General features: G+C 45.0%; 1 protein-coding gene across 1 annotated transcript in view; it reads left to right on the top strand.

Annotated features, from left to right (window-relative positions):
* LOC100756600 (protein SAAL1) overlaps nt 1-21,110 on the top strand; it is a 62,563-nt gene extending 41,453 nt beyond the window's left edge. Inside the window, 4 exon segments of the mRNA XM_027425872.2 lie at nt 14,876-15,060; nt 16,065-16,178; nt 17,237-17,329; nt 18,354-21,110. Of these exon segments, the coding sequence (XP_027281673.1) occupies nt 14,876-15,060; nt 16,065-16,178; nt 17,237-17,329; nt 18,354-18,458 (497 nt within the window). The 3' untranslated portion in view covers nt 18,459-21,110.
* The last annotated feature ends 1,755 nt before the right edge of the window (nt 21,111-22,865 follow it).

Here is a 22,865-nt window from a genome sequence, read left to right as displayed (position 1 = left end):
GCAAGACTCTTAATCTCTCTGGCTCCCCTTCATGTGGCTGGTAAGAAGTTGCAGACATTGTGATTTTTTTTTTAAATTTAATTATACTTGATTTATTGTGTGTGTTGGGCAGGGGGAATGCACACGTGGGTGGACAGATCATACAATCTCTTTATATCCTCATAAACACTGTTTCTAAGTAAAATGAAAATGGCTCACACTCCTCAGTCCAGAGGGGCTATTCCCTTACAGTGCAGTATGGATGTCCTTGACAAGTCTCTCCCCTGGTCCTCAGTTGAGAGGTCACATGGAAAAGCGGCACAAGGCTGTAGCAGGAGGCGGGAAAAGTGGCCTCTATTTTTGGCTCAGTCATGAGTCAGTTTGATCAGCTTGGGCTCTTTTGGACATCCGTGAACCTTCGTTTCCTCATCTGCAGAGAGAAGTTGAAAGTCATAAAAGGTCTCAGTGCTCCAAAGTACATTTGTTCCTAAAGACAGAGTTTCTTCACTCCTGCCGATCCAGCAGAGGGCTTGAGCTGGTTCCTGGGCTTGGTCTTCCTTGGGGTTGGGTACCTTTGGCTGAAGGCCAGCACAGAGTGGGATACTGGGATCCTAACTAGCTTGCCAAGCTGTGAGGATGTAAAGACCACATATAGCCACTAGAGGGAAGCATTGCTTGATTACAGTCCCTCGAGGAGCCTTGGTGAAGGAAAAGGATTTGGGAAAGCACTCTACAATGTAAATACACTGTAGATGAGATATGATAGAGGTAAGTGTAGCCAAGTGCTCTATGTAAAGTCACACATTGCTTTTCTAAGCCTGCGTTATAAAGCACAGAAGATGGCTACAGACAGAGTGACAAGTGGGCCCTATAAAGAATGAGCAAGCATGTCCTGTCCTGTGAACCCAAGGGAGCCAGCAGCATACCATGCCACAGCTCTTACCAGGCACAGCAAGGCCTGGAGTCAGAGAAGAACAACAAATGTCAACCTGACCAGAGAAACTCCTGTCTGGAATATGTGGTGGAGTGCAGGAACTATACACACATACATCCCATCTGATGCCCACCTGGTCTAGGACCCAGCTTGTGGTGGGGCCCTGGGATTGTTCCAGGAAGTCCCTGCAGATATTCTTGCCATCTTCCTTCCAAGGTTCAAGGATGGCAGTCTTTTCCAGTGAGTTTCTTCAGGTAGTGCCCAAACTATCTGTGTTCTTATTATTTTTCTGGGTTTGCAAAGAGTCCTGACAGTTTGTTTCCCACCTTCCAAAGGCTTTGTTTTCTCAGCCCTGGGCTAACTTTAGTTTTGATTTGCAAATTCCCACTCACCCTAAACATTGTGGTGAAGTGGAGTCGGGTACTGTCCTGGGAGCCAGCAGCTAGGCAACCTTGGGCAGGCCATTTCCTCTCTCCTCAGAAAGATCAGCGTCCCAGCTGCAGCTGTATCATGTCTGCTAGCAGTGAAAACCTGGCTGGGTTTTGTTTTTGTGTTTGGCAAGGGATACCCATTGATCTGTGGCCTGGAACAGTGCAGGGTGTGTCCACCTGAAGCTGAACCAAGTAGGTACATTCATCCAAGGGCCGCAGGGCCTTGCAGGCCACCAGATGGCAGCAGTGGGCAGGCGGACTGCCGGACAGCCTTGGATGCAAGGAAGGTGGGGATAGTGTTCAGAGTCAGAATTTAGCAAGGTCAGAGCTGATGGGACCTCAAGTCCTGGCTAATCTTTGCTTATGAAAGGAACTGAGGTTGGAGTGGTCTCTTTAGCTGGCTGCTCTGTAGGAGATCTGGAGATTGGGGTCTGAGCCAGAGACGGGGTGGGGGCAGTATAGATTCAGATTTCTTAGGCTCTCTTGATTCCCATTCTCTTACCCACAGCAAGGGCAAGACTTATCTATTCTGACCAGCCCCTCCCTCATTAGTTCTCCTCCCAGCAGGCTATGTTGTGAACGAACTTTAGGGCTATCCTTCAGCCCCCAGTACCTAGAGACAGCTGGTTGCAAGGCCTTGCTGGAGACATGCTACAGAGGGTGAGACTGGCACAGGGGACCAGTGTTTGCCAGGCACCCTTCATACACCAGTACTCTGCCCGGTTCTGGTTTGCCACTTGCAGATTTCTCATAGTGTCCTGAGCGAGGATCCTTGCTCTGCACTCCAGATGCAGTCCAGGGCTTAGTGGGTTTGAGTGGCTTTTCTACAATACCGTTATTTACTTAAGAAACAAATGGGACCCAAGAGCCCTGCTGTTTGATCTCGTTTCATGTCCTGTTTATTTCCCCTCACTGTGACCTCACTGGGTGTGTAGCAAGTGATTGTCTCCGTTTAGGTGACTGGATGGCTTAGAAGTAACAACTTACTTCCCATAGTCCAGAGTCTCGAAAGTTTTATCAAAGTCCTGGCAGACTCCTCTTTGAGTCTGCTTCCCTGCCTGGTAGGCGGCCATTTCCCCTGACATGGCAGAGAAAAGAAGGCACCACCCTTATGGCCAAGTCCCCTTCCATAGGCCACTTTCCTTATATCATCACACCAGGGGGCAGGATTTCAGCCTGTTTTAGGATGATGCTGACATCAGCCTCGCAGTTTTCTGGATCTTAGGGTGGGGAGGAACGAAGCTGAAGCCGGTGGAAAAAGGAAAGTTGTGGCAAGGCTGTCAGTCTTGCTTACATTCCAGATGGCCCTGGGAAGGGCCCAGAGGTCACTGGCAGAGGGTTTGGGAGCCATTCAAGAAACTCTCCTCTTTCCTGGTGAGGATTGATTTGTTCCAGGAGTTCTCAAAGTGAGCATTAAGTGGCCAGGCTGTAATTTTGTTATCATTTTTAGGTTCTTGACACATGATACCATGCTTTGCCCTTTCTTGGAGACCTTGCCTGTCCCTCCGGAGCTCTCTGTAATCAGTGGCAGCCAGATCTTTAAAGTGTTCTCAGTGTGTGCCAAGAGGACAGTAGTCCATTTTGAGGAATCCACTCTTTTTCAGTCTGAGAATGATTTTATCTTGGGAAGCTCTGAGCAGCAAGCTCCAAGTTCCAGTTTGCAGTTGCTGGCACTCTGGGCAAGTCATTTCACCTCCCTGTGCCTGCCGGCATTTCCCTGCCTGTAAGATGAGAGCCATGATCACTAAGGTCTCTGCTTCACAGGGATGTGCTGCTGCTCACTTGTTCATAGTTTCTTCCTGCATCCTTCACACAAATATTTGTATTGAGGGGAGGGCATTCCAGACTGTCAACTGCTTGGTGTGTACCAGGCAAGGTGAGAAGTCACTGGACACATCTGGGTGTGTTGGAGTGTGTCCTCATGCTGTGTGGATACAATGTGGGTTTCTATGAGGGAATCACACAAGGGAGGGCCCTGACTCTCTGGCTCTTACAGAGAGGCCTGTCTAGGCCTCATACTAGTTCTCTGCTTCAGGTCTTAGGTGCACCGGACTTTAAGAGGAGCCCTTTCCTCCAAGGTAGGGTAGCTGTTAGTATCCACAGCACAGGCTGAGACTGGAGTCACCTTACTCCCTGGTCTGTTGTTCTGTCTTCTGGTTATTTAGCAAGCTATCACATTGCCTTTCCTTCCAAAAATTATGTTTTATTATTTTGTATGTGCTGTGTGTGTGTGTGTGTGTGTGTGTGTGTGTGTGCGCGCCACAGCACATATTCAACATGTGTAGAAGTCAGAGGACAACTTTCAGGAGTCAGTTCTTTTCTTCTACAGTATGATGCTGAGATCGAACTCAGGTTATCAGGCTTGGCAGCAGGTGCTTTTATCCACTGAGCCCTCTCACTGGAGCCTTTGAAGCATCTAGTAAGGACTTGAAAATGAGCGTCTCTGGGGCTTCTCTCAGCAGCTCCCCGAGAGGTGGAGGTGTGAGGAAAGGATCTCTCATTTATCAAGGTCAGTCATTTTGCTAGGATTTACATCCAGCATCTCTTTAATTCACATGGAAATGTTGTCAAGTAAGGCCTATTCCCGTTTGACATGTGAGGAACTGGAGAGGGGGTCAGAGAAAGGGGTCCACTGTTCTGGTTACTAGGCCTAATTTTCTCAGTGTCACCTATGAGGGTCACCATCATCTTTACAACTGTGAGGGTCAGGAAAGGTGCTGGATGTGAAGCACCCGTGTACCCAGTGCATGTGTACAGTCAGGGCCTATGTTCCTGTGCCCCAGCCATCTTCTTACCTTGAATCCACTTGGGCCTCCCTGCCAGCTTGACAGAAGGCACTGACCTTTTGTTTCTTCTCTGCACATCCTTCTTTCCTATTTGCCACTGGTAAAATGGGTAAGCTTGTTTAGTTTATTTATTTGCCATTTTGGTGAAATATTATAGAATTTAATGCTCTGAAGGAGCCCCTGCCCCCAACTTGAGAAAACAGAAGCCTAGGGAAAGTATGGCTTGTCCCCTTGTTCCCACAGCTAAGGGACAGCAGAGCCAGGATTAGAACCTGGTGGGCCCTTGTCTACACCTCTGTACTCCCCACATTGCCCCTTTATAGGGAAGCTTCAATGCTTTGTCTCCTCTCTGGAGGAAGAATCTAGTTTAATAAACTTCATATCCCAGCCCCTTATATAATGATGCTGTTTCCGGGTCCTGGCAGATGGCCCATAGTAACAGCACCTCAGTGATTTGGTTGGAGCTGAGCCTGTGACAGGAAAATTCTGCAATAGCAGGTGCTCTCTCAGTCCGTAGGCATGGCAAAGTCATCCTCTCTGAGGAAGCCACCGCAGCTCTGCTACTAATGGCTTCTGCTGGTGACTGCCAGGTGAGGCAGTCTGAAATGGTGCCCAGATTTTACACAAGTTGCAGCAGTGATTTGGAGGTTCATGGCAGGTGGGCTGCTGGTGAAGGACATTTATTCTGGGGACAAATGGAAACAACAGAGCAGATTGAAAAGGGAGGGCAGTCTGCCCCACTTTGGACCTTCAGACAAGCCCTATGCATGTAAGTGCTGTGCTGGTCACACTACCCATCAGCCTCCACAGTGGGCCTCTATCCAGCCTCTCCCAAGCCCCTTCTCTGAAAAGATTGTGGTTCCAAAGCTCCTAGTGGGTCCTTACACACAGTAGGTTCTCAGTGTCCTCCTGTGATGATGCTCATTGCTGCACTGCTGTGGAAAGTCCCCCAAGCCACTGCCAGTGCATCACCTGACTGCCTTGCTGCTGGTCTCTGTTAAGCCTGTATCACATCTTTTATACTCATCTCTCTTAGAGGACCCAGGACAGTTTTCCAGAGTTGGGAATAACAGCTTAGAATAGCTTGAAGAGGCACCATATGAAGTCATGTCCACAGAGGTTCTCACTGGTTGATCACAAATTGGCATCCCAAGATAGGTTCCTGCCCCTCTCTGTTCTTGACTTAGTGGATTTTTGCCCACTCAAGCAATGGACACAACCATTGTCTTCCCAATAGGAAGATCCTAATTAGGTCTCTCTAATTAGGGGAAGCTGAGGGTATAGATAATGTAGCTAGGGTAATCTCTTGAGTTTTCAGAAGTGAGAAGCTGGCTTCCTTATACAGTGGGTACGCTCTGCAGTGTTCACTGGCTCTAGCCTGTTTTCCCCTTGTACAAAATGAGGCTGGGCTGTGTGGAGAGCTGTGCTGCTGTTGCTGGAGGATCACCAGCTCTTTTCTGCATGCCCAGGCTGCAGTCTACCAGCTCTTGCCTTCAGCTGTGGCACCACGAGTCCCTGTCATTAGTGGAGACAATGGCGTCCTTGGCAGCTGGCACAGTTCTTGGCCATTTCTCTTTCCTTCTCTCTCACTTTTTTTCTTTTTTTTAACTTCAGAGATGAAAACTGCTGATGAGGTATTTCTAATGGACAAAAACTGAAGGTGATGCCCAGGGCTGGGAGCATGCCTAGGAATGGAGAGGAGAACTTGGAAAAGATTGAGGGGAGAGTGTGGGTCTTTCCATCGTTCAGTCCCTGGGCCTCGAAAGTAGCCATTCTTAGGACATGGTTGTGAGTGGGGACAACGGATCTCCCCTCCCTGCCAAGAAGCCCAGGAGAAGTTGGAGAGACTGACTGGTAGTTTTCTCTGAAGCTGTGGGCACCCTGTGTTAGGACTCAGGGCAGCCTGTGTTCCCTTAGATTTGCCCTGTTTGACCTTGAGAAAATGAATAGCCTTCCCTTCTGGGCTGAGGTTCCTTTTTGCATGGTCATGTGTGAGGCTGAACTAAGGGAGAACTTTGAGCACTGCACCCATGAGCCCTTGAGAATTCCATACCAATAGCTCTTTTTCAGATGAGAGGGCTCTGTTCTTGGGGTGGACTCCATCACATGGGCTCCACCCCTGTTCTCCAAAGCCCCCTTCCAGTCTGCTTTCCTAGGTAATGGGGAGTCCATTGGGCAGTAGTAGACCGGAGTCCTGGCCTGTCTGTGCCAGCACATCCTGTGTCCTTGGAAGCTCCTTCCCCTCCTTAGCTCAGCTTCATTTTCTCTAAAATCAAGGCTCTTGCCTTCATGGCACTGTAGGTCCCCCTCCCCCAACTTGAGCCTCCTACTAGCTTTGTTCAGGGTGTGATTCTTAGCTGCAGAAGCCCTGAGGGTATAGTTTTCTTTCATGCTGGGAGGGAGAGAAGCAAGATTATTTTTTTTTTAATTACACAGCTAAGATTAGGCAGCAATCTACATTTTAAAGTGTTATTAATAAGAATCTAAAAGTGTTGGAAGAAGCTGTGGTGTTTGAATATGGAACGAGTTGGGAAACATCTGCAGAGGCACTGGCCTCAATCCGCATTTTCTTCGGGTGCTAAGTGGCTTCTAGGTGTGACCAGCAGATTCATGTGCTATTGGACCCCCTGCCCTTGACCCACAAGGATCAGGAAGCCCAAGGACCAAGTAAAGATATCACAAAGCTGAGCTCATCAGAACAGGGACTCATGACTTTAGAGAATAATAGTCCCAACATTACTAAAACACTTATACTTGTATTTAGACATTGCTAAGTGCTTTTGTGTTTATTGGCTGCCTTTAATCATGGGTACCGAGAGGTAACATTTACTGTAATGTGTGTTGGCTGAGGCTTTCAACTTTAGGGTACTTCCAAGGTGGCATTTGAACACTACAGAATGTATATATATCTCAAACATGGTGTGCTACGCTACAAACATTCACAATTTTTATGTCAGCTAGACAATCAATTTTTAAAGAAGAGGAAGAAGAAGAGGAATGGATGGAGGAGGAAGGAAGGGGAAGGCAGAAAATGTGGTGTGCTATGGAGAAGCCCAAACATGTGGCCAGAAGTTGGTGCTGGTCCTGGGTGCCTGCTGCTGCCTATTCACTGTTCCCACTTTATTTCTTAGTAGTTCATATAGTAATTCCCCACTTATGTTTTGTGGGTTTAACTGTCTCTTCCATTGGCATGGCTCTGTGAGGGGAGGGAGTTTTGTCTGTCAGTGTAGCACTTGGTATGGAGTAGGTGTTTATTCTGTATCATCTGTTTATTCTGTATCCCAGGGGTTACAGTCCATCATGGTTGGGAATGGCCTGGTGGCTGAAGTGGCAGGGTCTCTACTATGGGACACTTTCAGCACAGTTACATTTCTGTGGACCAGGAAGCAGAGAGCTCGGGCTTTGCCACTCAAGGCCTACAGCTCAGTGACCCATTTCCTTCAGCTCAGTCAGATCTTCTAAAGCTCCACATCCTCCCAAGACAGCAAAGATCAAGTGTTCAACCACACAAGTCTTCAGGGACATTGCACTTCCAGCCTCAGAGAGCAAGCTACTAATACATTAGGACTGGGGCTTCCTCAGAGGCCTCCAGTCTGAAGCTTTGTCCTCTCCTGGTTCTGTTTGGGACTCTGCATGTTGCAGTTGGTCCTATAGCCCAGTATGGTCCATCCTGACTTCTGATTTGGTGGCTTTTGAAGCCAGTGGTGAAAACGGAGTAGGTTTCTGTAATACCCATGTGTTGTGGGCGCTGATCTTTGCCATGTGGGCTAAGAATGCAGGTCACTCCCTAGCCTGTCTTCCTTTGTGCCTCTAGCCCAAGTGTGTGTCTTTGGGACCCTGAACAACCTGAGAGAGGCAGTGTACCTAAATGAAAAGTGAACTTGGGTCATATAGGCCTGCATATCCTCTGTAGGAAAGTGACTGAAGATGTTGCCTTTGCTAGCAGGTGACTGGGTCCCATCCACTTGTTGCCATGACAGCTGCTGGTTCTGAATCTAAGATCAAACTCTTAGATTTATTTTATCATCTCAGATTTGAGGGCCAGCCTACTCATGGGGTGCTTCTGTGTGTTAATTGTGACAGTCTGTATAACGATGGCATGGAGTAAGTGTCTTCACAGTATTTGCTTTAATATTACTGATGCGTTCCCATTTTCTAGCTGTGTGATTTTAACCTGTGTGACCTGTTTGTAAAGTGGAGGTGACACCTATCACTGAAGTAGAATTCCAGAGTCAGCATCTCCTGTAGCCCAAGCTGGCCTCAAACCACTGTGGAACCTAGAATGACTGAGTTTCTGCGCCCTTTGCCTTCATCTCCTTGTGCTGGGATTAAGGCATGCCCCGTTTTTATGTGATACAGGGATCATACTCAGGGCTTCTTACATGCTGGGCAAGCACTCCACTGACAGCTACTCCCCAGCCCAAGAGTCCATTCTGGACAAGTAAATCCTCCCCATGCTCTCATCTCTTCATGTAGTCTCTTTGCAAGGTTGCCTTTCCTTTGTAGTTGAGAAGACTAAGAACGAGCATAGTATTCCTGTATTAGCCTTGCTTATGTGAGATTGTTCATAATGTGACTTTGGGAAATTCTATTAAAATTAGGATTTATCATTAAGTTGACCCGTCCCGAGGGTCAGTCATTCAGGGTTCCGGAGGGGGGCTGCCTGAAAGAGACATGGGCAAGAGAAGGAAGGAGACCAAGTGGCGCAAAAGAGGGGACCAGAGTCCATCTATGCAATTTTCAAGGTCTCCCTTTATTGGGGTTCAGAGTGGGCTTATATAGCCCTTCACCAAGGAAATTGGGTAAGTGGGGAGATAACAGGAAGGAACATCTGGTGTATGCTGGGGCCAGAGCATTCTTCTTATCAGCCGGAACATCTTGTGATCTTCCCAGGAACAGCCAACAGGAAAGCCCCAGGCCCTTTCTCGGAACAGAAGCAATTAGCAGTTCTGTATGGCCGAATCATCTAATTACAGGTTATATGAGGCTCACAGAGTCGGCCTTAAGCCGCAAACTTAAAGGTCATAAAAGGACTTACAAAGATGGGCTTTAAACTCCATAGTTTAGGGCCCATGGCCCTTAACATTAAGTCTCAATTTTTATTTGAATTATCAGCGGTATAGATGGCCTTTAAAAGCAGAGTGCATATCTCATTTTTATGACATTGATCAGACTGAAGATTCTCAAGGTGTCAGTAAAATTAAATAGCATATCACTCATGTGACCCTGAAGAATTTTAGCCATCATTATTAAAGCCTTGTATTTACATATGTGTGAGAAGTTGTCTATTTGAGCCCTCCTCATTTATGGGTGGAAAAGTTGGACTTTAGAGAACCTTTTTGAGACAGTGCAGTCCAGGATTAGGATTCTGGTCTCATGGGTCATTGGCCAAAGTTCCCACTTCCCCACCCTCCTGTCTCCTCTCCTTCCCTCTTCTCCCTTCCCCTTTATTCCCCTTTGCTCTGGCTCCTCCTTTCCCTTTCTTTCTTCTTCCCTCTTCCAGCTCACCTTGTTTCACATCTCTTGTTTTCCCAGCTTTAATTGATCTGTATCAGGGGCTTCTGGTGTGCTGCTCACTATATTGAATCAGGAAAGAAGGAAGGAAGGAAGGAAGGAAGGAAGGAAGGAAGGAAGGAAGGAATCCAAAATTCTATGATGGTGCTGTAAGGCCTTCCCCCAAAAGGGAAGATCCTCATTCAAGTCTCGGGATGACTCGACCCCCCAAGAACTCATGAGAGAGTGTCCTTGCTGCAATCACACGAGGTTTATTGACAGGAGCCAGCTCGCTGGGGCCGAGACTCATATCCCACGCAGGGGTAGAGGAGTTTCGACCCCGAATGGCTGGGAATAGGTTTAAAGAAAGAAACCACAACCCAAAATACCAAGAATACCAGTGAAGGGTCCCGAGGGAAAACACAAGGGGAAACTCCCTATTCCTTAAGATTGTAAGATTCTAATCTAACTTTTTATGGCTAGCCTTTTCCTGGAACAGAGTTGCTGAACCAGCTAGCCACCCTATATCCTAGGCTTTATTTTGTCTGCTGAGGGGGTCTTCTTTATCCTGGCCTTTCAGTGCCTTCAGTGTTGCTTCTTATGGTCATTAGTGGCTTTGACTGTAAGACAGTGCTCTGGGGTAAGGTTGGCTGAGAAGATTTGATGAATTCTTAACAACTGTGGATATGACCATGGGCATCCCTGAAAAGGCTGTGTTACTCAGTTTGGGAGGATAATAGTGTCATTGGCTCATATTGCCATATTACCACTGCCTTAGTCACTGTTCTGTTGCTGTGAAGAGACACTATGACCTCGGCAACTATTATAAGAGAAAGTGTTTAATTGGGGACTTACTTACAGTTTTAGAGGTTTAGTCCATTATCATCATGGCTAGAAGCATGACAACAAGCAGGCAGGTGCTGGAGCAGTAACTAGGAGCTACATCCCTGACTTGTAGGTGAGAAGAGGGGGAGGGGGAAAGGGAGAGAGAGAGAGAGAAACAGAGACAGAGACAGAGAGGGAGAGACAGACAGAGAGACAGAGACAGAGACAGACAGACAGACAGACAGAGAGAGAGAGAGAGAGACAGAGAGACAGAGAGACAGAGACAGAGAGACTGGGCTTGGTGTGGCCTTTTGAAGCCTCACAGCACCTCCCTCATACAGTGACACACTTCCTTCAACAAGGCCACACCTCTTAATCCTTCTAATCTTTTAAAAAGGTCCATTTCCTGGTTACTAAGCATTGAAATATATGAGCCTACAGGGGCCATTCTTATTCAAACCACCACAACCACCTGATTCATGCAAAAGTACCCTTGAAGTAGCCTTTTAAGGAGGATACTGTTATTATAATTCTGCAGATGAGACTTAGATATAAAATATAAGGTTGGTAAAGCTCAGTAGGAGTGAAGGAGAGATGAGTAGAGAGATTATTTAGATTCCCTTAGGACACAGGTATTTCTTGAGTACCAACTTTGTGCTGATCTCTATTATCATGGAGCTGCCTTCTAGAGGAGACAAACATTAGCCTAACAGTTCTTCTAATGCATATTTCTTTATTAAGACAAATGCTCTCAAAGTGCTGAGTGGGCTTCTCTAGGTTGTTGCCCAGATGCATCTGGTTTGGGTTAAGGGGTGAAGGTGAGTAGAAGTTGACCAGGTGAGTGGGGTTCAGATATAACTTGGGAGACAGGAGGAACATAGAGGATGGAGGCCTGTGGAAAACATCAGGGCATGTAGGATAGAAGCTTCTTAACTTGCCTGCTGGCCCCCGAACTCCTCTTCCCCTGTGCCTAACCCAGAGGTGATGCTGTATGACTCTTAGGTGCTGTCTTGGTTTCTTTCCCTACTGCTGTGATGAAATATTGTTGCAAAAGCAACTCAAGGGAGAAAGAGTTTATTTTAGCTCACAATTCAAATTACAGACCATCATGAAGAAGTCAAGGCAACAGGCTCTTGAAGCAGCTGGTCACATGGCATCCACAATCAGAAAACAGATAAATGTAGACTAAATCTCAGCTTGCTTTCCCATCAAAAAGCCATGCTCACAGTAAAGACAGAAGAGCAGAAAATGAGCCCTTGGAAGGGCTCAGAACATGCAAGTCACCAGAAAATGGCTTATTACAACCAGAACAAATTCACAGACTGACAGTGACTTTCTTGTGTGCACCTTCCAGAGTGTCTCATAGCTTCCTGGGGTAATTGGATGGGGGGGGGCTGAAGAGAGAGGTTAGATTTTCCTTTAACTATGTAAGGTTGTTATCTATCTCCATGATGGTCTGGTCCCTTTTTTGGACAGAGTCTATTAAGAAAATGTGGATGTTCTTCTCACCCATCTTTCTGTCACTTCAAGACCCCCCTTCCCTGGGAAGGAGTGCCTCTTTACCAAGGAGTTCGGTTGTGTTGCTATGCTCCTGACAGCTGCTATGCTTCATAGCACCAGCTGTGACCATAGGGCCGAAAATGCTGGGTGGGTGGGGTGGGGTGGGTGGGATGGGGTGGTGACAACAGAGCTTTAGCATCCCCTCCTGACTGCAGAGGGCTCCCCATCCCTGAGCTTTTTGGTTCGTTCAGTTGAGACAGGGTCTCAATGGGTATTTCTGGCAGGCCTAATACTCACTATGTAGACTGGACTGGGCTCAAACTCAGAGATCTGCCTGCCTCTGCCATCCAAGTACAGGAATTAAAAGGTGTGCACCGCCATGCCTAGCCACCGCCCTCTAGCTTTGTCCCTGGTTATCTTTCTCCCTCTTAGGAGCATGCGATGCTTGATGAAATGTTTGCAAAAGGTCTCAGGACAGTTAAATGACTTGATAATGAAATCATTTTTATGACTTTTATGAGTGAGACCCTTGTTCTTGCATCTCTGCACCTTCTCCTACTTTTAATGGCCTCACCACCTCCTACCAGTTCTGAAATGCTTTAATCTCCATGTGCTGTTTATCTCCTTTTCCCATCTAATGTGGGGAAAACCATGACAGTTTTTCTTTTCCTCCCCTTTTCCCTATGATTTCAACCCTGTTAGGCCCTGGTGCATCCTAGGTTCTGTTTCTAGGCCAGTTTCTTTTCACTTACACCTCTGAGGTTTTGGTGCCATGTCCCTATGAGTACACATCTCTCTCCCTCTGGGCCTGATTGGAGGACCAAACACTATGCACTCAGCATGTTGAGACGATGCACTTAGAACAGTGCCCAGCATGCTGTGGATGCTACAGAAGTGCTGGATGCCAACTGCCATCTCAGGACATGGACACACATTCTTTCAGGAGGCCACATACCTGGTTTAGGTCCACAGTCTGCCCAGGTCTAGTTGCAGTGGTTTCTACAGTAAGTGTGAGGGACCAGGGTGTGATGAGTCTTACCACTTTTTTCTAGTTTTTTCATGTTCTTTTTTGGATTTTTGGTTAATTTTGATTGCAGCACCTTTATTTATTGACTTTCCTGTAGTTTGTTTTTGCTGTGCTTGGGGTTGGACCCAGGGCCTTGCACATGTAGGTAGGAATTCTGTCACCAAACTATATCCACATTCCTGTCATATTGTTTTTAAATTTGTTTATTTATTTATTTGTTTATTTATTTATTTTAGTTGATGTGTATGGCTGTTTTGCCTAAATGCACACATGTACACCAGATGCTTGGTGCCTGTGGAGATCAGAAGAAGAAGCTGTTGGGTGCCCTGGAATGGGGATTATAAAGGGCTGTGAGCTAACATATGGATGGTGGGATTTGAACCCAGGTCCTCTGGAAGAGTAGCCAGTACTCCTAACCACTGAGCCATCTCCAGCTTTTGTGTTATTGTTCTTAGTAGTAGTTCCATGATAATCTTGAACTTTATCTGCTATTAAATCACATCTGCTTGTGTCATTTTTCTATCTGTGACTTCTTTTTCTTATCTAATTGGATTGCTTAGTGTCTGCTGTTTTAAATAACTGCTGGAGACTCCTTTGTCTTCTTCCTGACTGGGGAATGGTGCTAGAGTTTCACCATTTAGTATTACGAGGCATAAGGTGTTGTTTTTACCTCTCAATGATGTTTTGATCTCTACCCTTTTTTGAGTGTTTTGTTTTATAAATAAGCACTGTTTCTGAGTGTCAATTCTGTACTTATGGAGAGTTACCTCACTGACAAGGTAACACTGAGTACACTAAGCCTGAGGGACTTAGGGAAGGCTGCCATGTGAATACTTGGGAGGAAACACTGATGGAGACTAGCACACATAAAAGCACTGGGCACTGTAGGAGGAGCAGGGATGAGGCTCTGTATGGCGAGGGTGGCCTATGAGAGAAAGGAAGAAAAGCAGTGCAGCTGCCAGGACCTATGTGACGTGGACGGGTTGGACAGATATAGCTGGCTATGGAAGGCCATGGGCTAGTAAATGTAGAGAGCCGTGGGTAAGAGGAAGAAGAGGCTGTGTGGCGCTCAAGACAAGCAGTGCTCTGGCTTTGATCACGGGATTCTACCAGACTGTTCATTTTAGAGACTGGGAGAGTGGCTGGGTAAAAGGGAAGGATCTCTGGTGTACTTGTCCAAAGCAGCTGCCACTTAACTGAGATAAGGACAACTGGCTTTAAATGTGCTACCTAGGGGTGTCCAAGTGGAGGTGATGAGGGGCGGTTTAAGTCAGGAGCTGGAGCGAGGTAATGGTGTCAGCTGTTAAGCCATTCATCTCCTAAACCTCAGAGAATTCTTGGACTTGCTTTGATGTGAAAAAATGAGGGAGTCCTTATCTCTTACTGCAGATGTGTTTATCTTGTTCTTGGTTTTTATGCAGTTTGGCCAGTGAGTACTGCCATGCTGTTGTGTGTGTTATCTTTCTAGTAACCCATGGGGAGCTTGTCTGCATGGGGCCAGGAGCATCCTTTTGTTGCTGTTGCAGGACTAGTTCTTACTGCTGCCTGCTGTGCCTCCCAGACTTGGTGTAGTTTTTATGCTAGGGCAGAATATGGACATCTTTGTTAACTCCTCTCACAGTTAGCTCTCTCTCTCCTTGCCTGCTTCAAGCCTTTCAGAAGAGCTCTGTGGATTATTTCGGCTCTGTGTGTGGCTATGACACAACACTGACCAAAACCAACTTGGATATGGGGAAGCATTTGACCATACAGGTTACAGACCATCACTGGTGGAAGTCACAGTGGGAACTAGAAGCAGAAACCACTCTACCTATGGTCCCTAAAGCATAGTTCAGTGTGAGTAGATGGATAAATGAATGAATACTTACCTGGCTGGTTTCATTCTCTTGATTTGGTGCAGTGGATCTTCCGCTAATTGACAGCCTAATTCGGGTGTTACAAAATATGGAACATTGTCAGAAAAAACTAGCAAACTCCACAGAAGCGCCTACAAACTGTGTTTCAACTCAAGATGACTTCCATATGAAGATCCTGAAGGATATTTCATGTGAATTCCTTTCTAATATTTTTCAGGCATTAACAAAGGTACAAAACAAGTATTGGGGGTTTCTTTTTTTTTTTCTTTGGCTGTCTTAGAAATCACATTGTAGACCAGGCTGGTCTTGAACTCACAAACATCTGGCTGCCTCTGCCTCCCCAGTACTGGGTTCAGAGGCATGCACCACCGCCTGGCCATAAAACGTATGGATTATGGATTGCTTGACATAACTTCTAAGGAAGGGGCAGCTGTGCTTCGATACAACTGAGAGCCCAGTCCATGGTGGAGAGACAACCAGGATTCAGTGGCCAGGCAACGTGTACCACTTTTCTCTTCCCTTCTCCTCTCCTGTCTTGTATGATGATAGGCCAGTCCTATCCCTCTGAACTGCAGCATCAGCCCTGCTTTTGGTTTTTTGTTTTAAATGGAGACTGGTGCACATGTGTAGAAGTCAGAGGACAACTGGAAAGAGTTGATTCTTCCTTCTACCTGTTATTTTTTTATACATAAAAGTAATAGGACTACTTTACTCAATGTGGGAAAATTTTATGTTATTACTTGCAGTCTTAAAGTAACTGGTTTTGTATGTGTGCACGCACACATGCAATAGGCATATCAACAGACTAAATTACTAAAATTTATATTGATAATTTCTGATGTGTGAAAATGTTGGTTTTGTTTCTTATTAGTGGATATTATAATTTTATATTGAATTCAATGGGTGAAAATTTGTGCCCTATTTTGATTTACATTTTTTATTAGTGGGCTGGATTATCTTTCCATATATTTGTGTATTTTCCTGTTCCCTCTTTATAAAGATCTGATTTTTAAAATTTTGCAGTTTTGTGATACTTAAAGTCAAACCTAGGGCTTCTCACCTGCTAGGCAAGTGCTTCCCCATTGAGCTACATCCCTAGCCTCATGGATTCATTTTGACATGGATTTTTTGGGTGATACTTATGTCTTAGTCAGTATTTTGTTGCTGTGAAGAGGCGCCATGACCAAGGCCACTCTTACAAAAGAAAGCATTCAATTGGGGACTTGCTTACAGTTTCAGAGGCTAGTCCATTATCATGAAGGGGACATGGCAGCAGGCAGACATGGTGCTGGAGAAATAGCTGAAAGCTACATCCTGAGCTGCAGAAAGAGGGAGACACTGGGCCTGGTATGGTTTTTGTTTGTTTGTTTTGATTTGATTTGATTTGTTTTTTAGTTTTTGGGTTTTTTTGGGGGGGGGCTTATTTTTGTTTTTGTTTCTTTGGGGTTTGTTTTGTTTTGCTTGTTTTTTTTTTTTTTTATTTTTTGAGACAGGGTTTCTCTGTGTAGCTCTGTAGACCAGGCTGGCCTTGAACTCACAGAGATCTGCCTCCCTAGCGCTGGGATTAAAGGTGTGTGCCACCAATGCTCAGCACCTGGTATAGGTTTTTGAAACCTCAAAGCCCACAGTGACACATTTCTTTCAACAAGGCCACACCTACTTCTGCAATGCCACATCTCCTAATCCTAATCCTGTCAAATAGAGCCACTCCCTGGTGACTGAGCATTCACATCTATGAGCCTGTGAGGGCCAGCCCCATTCATTCTACCACGGCATCTTTTTTATTTCACCTTAAGATATTTTTTAGATTGTTTGTCATTGCTTTAGGTTTGGGAGGAAATGACAAATATGTTCCTTTGACTTTAAGTTAAAAGAAGATAGCAGGAAGGTGGGTTGATTAAAGACCCAAGGACATGTCATGAAACTTCTAGGAATTTGGGGTTAATCTCAAGGAAACTGGGGTGCAGCTAAAGCTTTCTTTTTTTAAACAAGTGATAGCATCAGTCTGAAAAGATTCTTCCAAAAACAACAGGCATAAAGGGATGGAGTTGAGGGCTAGAGGCCAGGGGCCAGTGAATTGGCTCAAGGATGGTGATCTACAGGAATAGTCTGGAAATGAGAGCCTAAAGGAGGGAGGGAGGCCTGACATGATAGGTGTGTGGGAGGAGTCAGCAGGAAAACAGGCCTAGTGGCCCTGTGTCTCGGCTTCCCACTCAGGCAGCTAGATGAGTAGTGTCCTTCACTGAGATTAGCTGTGTGAAGGTACACGAGGCTCTTCATGGCAGCTCAGTGCAGGGCGTTTGAAGTGCTGATGGGGCCAGTTGTGATTGTATATACTAATGTTGATCTTTTTGCTAGATGACATTTTCCTTTTCTGCTATTACATTTTCTTTTGTTTGTCGTAGGAAACCATGGCTAAGGGACTGAAGGAGGGCCAGTTAAGTAAAAAGAAATATTCCTGTGCATTTCAGAGCCTCCTGCCTCTCTACAGCCCTGTGGTGAGTAGGGTGAATGTACAGCTCAATCGATTGTCAAAAATGATGGTATACCTTATAGGATTTAATGTCCTGTGAGAAAGTTGGCTGGTGTATGTGTAATTCTAATTATGGGCCTATGCATAATTTAATTCTAATCTCAAGAGGAAGGAATCGACATGGTTTATAGTGGCCCTTCCTGCTATGAAGTACACAGCCCATATAGTAAGTGAAAGCCTAAATGTTTTTAATTAAATTTTTTTTTGTGATTTTATTTTTTTCTGTGTGTGTATATGAGTGTTTTCCCTGGATATATATCTGTGCACCATGTGTGTGCAATTGCCTACAAAGGCCAGAAGAGGGTATTGGATCCCCTGCAACTGGAGTTACAGATGTTTGGGAGCTGCCATGTTGGTGCTGGGAATTAAACCCAGGTCCTCTACAAGTTCTTTTAACTGATGAGCTTAAATTTTTCTTCTGTTTCTCTCTCTTGTGGGATAGGGCCTTACTGTTTATCCCTGACTGGGCTGTAACTGGCTCTGTAGTTCAGGCTAGCCTTGAACTCACAGAGATCTGCCTGCCTCTGCCTCCTGAGTGCTGGGATTAAAAGTATGCACCACCATGCCTGGCCCACAAGCCTAATTTTTATGAATACATTTTATGTTTCTTCACATAACAATATTTATTACCATTGGAGATAATTTCAAAATAATAGTTTTTAGGAAAATGAGCTATAGAGTGGAAGCATAAGGGGAACTGCCAGCAAAGAGGATTATAATAAAATGTTAGTATGCTGCCCTAAAAGGAGAGCAGCAGGATCTGACAGCTCAGGAGTGAAAGGAACTGGTCAGGGTCTGTCACTTGTAGAGTCACTACTAGAGTATTTTCAGGTGGCTCTGCAGCAAGTACCTTGGCTGACGCCTGTGAATCTGCTACATGTCTGTTGCCTTTGAAAACCTCAGGAGGAACATTTTCATAGGTAACAATCAATGTCTTTAAACTGCCTTTTCCTCCACTACAGTGATTTGTTTCTTTGTGTGGTTCACAGGTGGAAGACTTCATTAAAGTCCTACATGAGGTTGATAAGGCTGTGGCTGAGGACCTGGAAGAAAGCTTCCCGAGTGTGAAGGCTCAGCTTAAAACCCAAGTTTGAGTTTCTGCTGTCCAGGGAATAAACTCTGTTTTCTATGTTTTGAAGTTGGCATTTAGGAGGTAATTTAGATGAACTTTGTATTTCATAGACCATGATTTCTTCAGGCTTCCCTGATATTTCTCCCCACCCCCACCCCACCCCACCCCACTCCCATTTATCCCACTTTCATTTGCACTGGTCACTAGAGTTTCACCATTGTCACCTCCCTCCCCTTTGCACTGATTGTACGGTGCTAAAGTTTAGTTGAGAAAGAGGAAATTCAAGCTTGTCAAAACCGAGGTTCTTTTTTGAGTATTAGAGTAGGTAAGGATTGTCTTCATAACTGTTCTTTTGGCTTCTATTTGAGAACTTTGTGTTCTTTGGAAGTATATTTAGCTGCAGCAACAGAAACCCCTAATACGGTAGCTTCTCCAGTATCTTTGTGTATCTTATGCATAAGTGCAGACTGTCCCCTTTCCTGTCCCAGTGGCCCGCTCCGAAGGTCTTTGCACATACTTATTTATATCTCACTTATAGTGAGAGCCGTGCTGTGTCTTCAGTCCAGGGGTGAAAAGGAAGAGGCAAAAAGGCATTCTAGAAAGTTCTGCTAGCTTTTCCTGACCTCTGTTCTGCACTCTGTAAGAGGTAAAACATGTGACTAGCTTGAAGAGCCAACCTGCTGATTAGCTGTAGTGGTTTTGTGAGAATCTAACAAGCTGTGTAGACTTCTCTAGATTGTTAGTGACAATGTGGAAACATTAGTTACTGTCTTAATTCAGATTTCTATTGATGTGAAGAAACACCATGACCACACAACTCTTATAAAGAAAAACATTTCATTATGGCAGCTCACTTACAGTTCAGAGATTCAGTCCATTTTCATGGTGGGACATGATAGTGTGCAGGCCAACAGGGTGCTGAAGAAGTAACTAGAGTCCTACATCTTGCAGGCAACAGGAAGTTTTGACTGAAACACTGGAATAGCTTGATCATAGGAGACCTCAAAGCCCAACACTGCAGTGACACACTTCCTTCAACAAGGCCACACTTCCCAATAGTGACACTTCCTTTGGAGACCATTTTCTTTCAAATTACCACAGTTACTTTACCTTTGTTCCACTTGAGAGTTAGTCTAGTTCACAGATGGAGGTAGAAATGCTGGCGTTGAGTATAACTGCATGTGCTTGTGCCTCAGAACAGATTTGCTTGAGTGGATTTTAAATAAAATCACCTCTGCAGTCTGACTCCCTGGTGCTTCATCTCTCTAACCATTGCTTCCTGATGAGGATATTCGCACAGTCAACCAGGCACTTAGCATTCAGTCTGTATCACCTCAGATGCTAACTGGAGTTCTTGATTGTTTTTAAAGACAATCTCAGCTATGTACAATGAGGCCAGCTCTATAAACCCATCCCAGTTTTAATCAGAGTCTTTGAATTTAAGGGGCTGCTCTTACTTTGTACCTACTTCTACTTGAAGGATCTGTGTTGATAAAGCACAGAGGATACTGTATGTGGGTAAGAGAACACAGTTTCTAGTCTAGAGATGTGTTTGGTGGTGAGTGTCACTGCTGAAAAGGATTGTCCTCACAGTTCAGCTGACTGACTTCACATCTGCCTGTCTTCAGGGTTAACTGTTATGGTAGACTGTAAGGTCATGTGCTTATTCAGTAGCAACCAGCTCTCACATAGTCCAGGCTGGACTTGGATTCCTAATCCTCTGTCTCCTTCTGTAACTGTTTAACCTCAGGCTTCAGCAGCACATCGAAGTCAGTCGCTAATGGTAAAGACTGGGCGTTGTTTCTCAGATGTAGGAAGAGGTGACAGATGCTGCACATGGAACACTTGGACCTATTGCTTTTGTTCACCATTGTGCTTGCACATTTCATGCTTTTGTAAAGGATATCTCGTACTCCACAACTGAAGTACAATTCTACTCTGATGGGATCTTTATTTTTGTTTTTTTTTGTTTGTTTGTTTGTTTTGTTGTTGTTTTGTTCCTTTGTCTTCTCTAGCTCCTTAGATTGAAAAGGGGTTTTCTCTCTATCTTGGTATTTCCTATTGCTTTAACTTTGAGTTTCAATGCTGGCATAAATGGGGAAAAGTTTAAAAGTTACCCCTCAATATATATATATATATATATATATATATATATATATATATATATGATGAAGTACATGCAGAAACCAGCCATAGACATTGAGAATAACCTGATTCTGGGGCTCAGCACATCTTAAGTGAACATGTTTTCTGCTCTTTAGAGTTGAGCTGCGTGTATGCTGGCACAGAAGGAACCAAAGTGAAGGAAGAGGAAACTAAGGGCACGAGGCCTGCTTTAACCAGGGTTCTCAAAGCTTGTTAGCCTAGTTCTTCAAAGAGCAGACATTTCAGCAAAAGGAAAATGGGTAGACATTTCTCTGAACTAGCCTTTTCCTATATTTTTCTTGTTGCTAGTCTGCAATTGAAAGGGAAAACTGTCATGAACAACTGTGAGTCTGCAGTGAGTGCTCTGACATCTTTGATGTGTTCAGAGAAAGGAAGTGGCTAAAGGCAGTGATGGATGGGTTGCTGTCAGTTGAGATCATATAGAAGTCTGATCACAGTCCCTGTTCTTGTGTGTTTATGATTTCCTACTGAAATTTTTAAAAAGCAAATAAATCACATAGAACTGTAAGCTTGAACTTAAATTATTACTTTTTCTATGTCAACAAAACTCAGGGTATCATAATTGCTACCAATTTGTACTCAAGACACTGAAACAACACAGATACTTCATACCACGATTTTTATAACTATAAAACAAATATGTAAAAATTAGTTTCATTATCCCAGCTAAACTCAGCGTGGAGGCTCTTGCCATGAGGAATGTTGGTGGCTTCTCACTATGGGAACTGAGCATGTGGTTAGCACCAGATAGGTATTCTTATTAACACAGTCATACTGGTGGTCTTTAATGGCTTTGTGGTACAGTACTTAGGGACAGAAATAATCAGAATCTCAAACATGAAAGGTTTTTAAGATAAAACCTACAAACTGGTCAGACATCATCCTCATGACGAGACCTGACTTAGAATAGTGGGAACCACATGAAGCCAGTGGACCCCTTTGTGGAGATGCTGCTAGCCTTTGTTCTGTGGTTCATTTGTTAGCCTGCCTGCACTGATAAAATTCTTCTTAGAATCCAAGGCCTGCACTGATAAAATCATGTAGTATACCTTAGTTTCATTTTTATGGAGTCAGATTTGCTTAGATCTCATCTTGGACATCCCAGGGAGCATTTGTGATGCCAAGGCATCTAGATTTCTAGTACATTTCACAGCCAAAGGTGTGGGCAGACCTCTGTGACGGAGCACCACAGAGCAACCAGGTTCACTCTGAGTTTTTATACCTTAGAGTTCTGGCAAGGGGCACAGTCTGAGAAAGGCTATGTGACTCTAGTCCCAGACCTGGAGGGATCTGTACTGGCTTACCTACAAGCCATGGCTACTCTGAACAAGTGTCTCAAGTACAGTCCACTAAACAGAACTTAATTGAACCTGTTACAGAATTGTATAAGGATGAAGAAGTGTGGCTGACACAGGTCTTAAGATTCATGATAGACATGGTCCCCATTGGTTCAGGCTGTACCGTGCACCACCATTCTACAATCATTTTTGTTATTCTACAATGATTCTAGAAGGTAACACTTGCCATCTTATAGATGGGAAAATGATGATGTAGAGTGTCTAGACACTTGCCTAGCGTCACAGTTAGCAAATAGCTACCTACTCTAGACCTGCCTGGCCCTGAAGCCAGCCCTCTTCATCACTGTACAATAAGGCAGCCTCTAGATAGGCATGATTAGATCATGAAGGGTTTTTAAAGGTATCTGCCTATCCGTGTCCCCTTCTCTGTCACCAAGCTGCCTACGTTCTTCCTTATTGCCACACCTGACTGAGAAAAGGAATGATGTCTGAGCAAAGCTTGGCAAATGAGGCTGGCTCAGGAGTGCTAGACTCAACATCATGAAACTTGTAAGGCTTGAGGTAAGGTCCAGGGCAGCCAGGCAGCCATTTATTGTCCACTGTGTGTGTATTTTGGTACTAGGAAGACAGATGAACAAAACACAGAGGCAGCATTCTGAAAATGCCATAGCAGACAAAAGTCTTGCCCCAGTGAGGCTTGTACTCTTAGAGACGTGTAAAGACGCAGGAAGATGCTTCAGACTGCACAAGGGGACAGAAGAGGGTAGGCAGCTGGTGGCAGGTCCTTTCACTCATCTTGCCTCTGTATCTGTGTCCTTGCTGTGCCTCCTTAGTGAATGGAGCATGCGTTCCTATCACTAGGCAACATAATGTTAGGATAGGATGCTTCAGGGCATTCAGCCTCTTGCGTTCCTGTCATTCACTGTGAGGAGAGCATGTCCTGGGTGACTGTTAGTCACTGCAGG

The sequence above is a fragment of the Cricetulus griseus genome, chromosome 7 (genome assembly GCF_003668045.3).
Source record: "Cricetulus griseus strain 17A/GY chromosome 7, alternate assembly CriGri-PICRH-1.0, whole genome shotgun sequence".
Lineage (NCBI taxonomy): Eukaryota > Metazoa > Chordata > Mammalia > Rodentia > Cricetidae > Cricetulus > Cricetulus griseus.
Note: the sequence above shows the minus strand (reverse complement) of the source record. Positions and strands in the feature narration are given on the sequence as shown.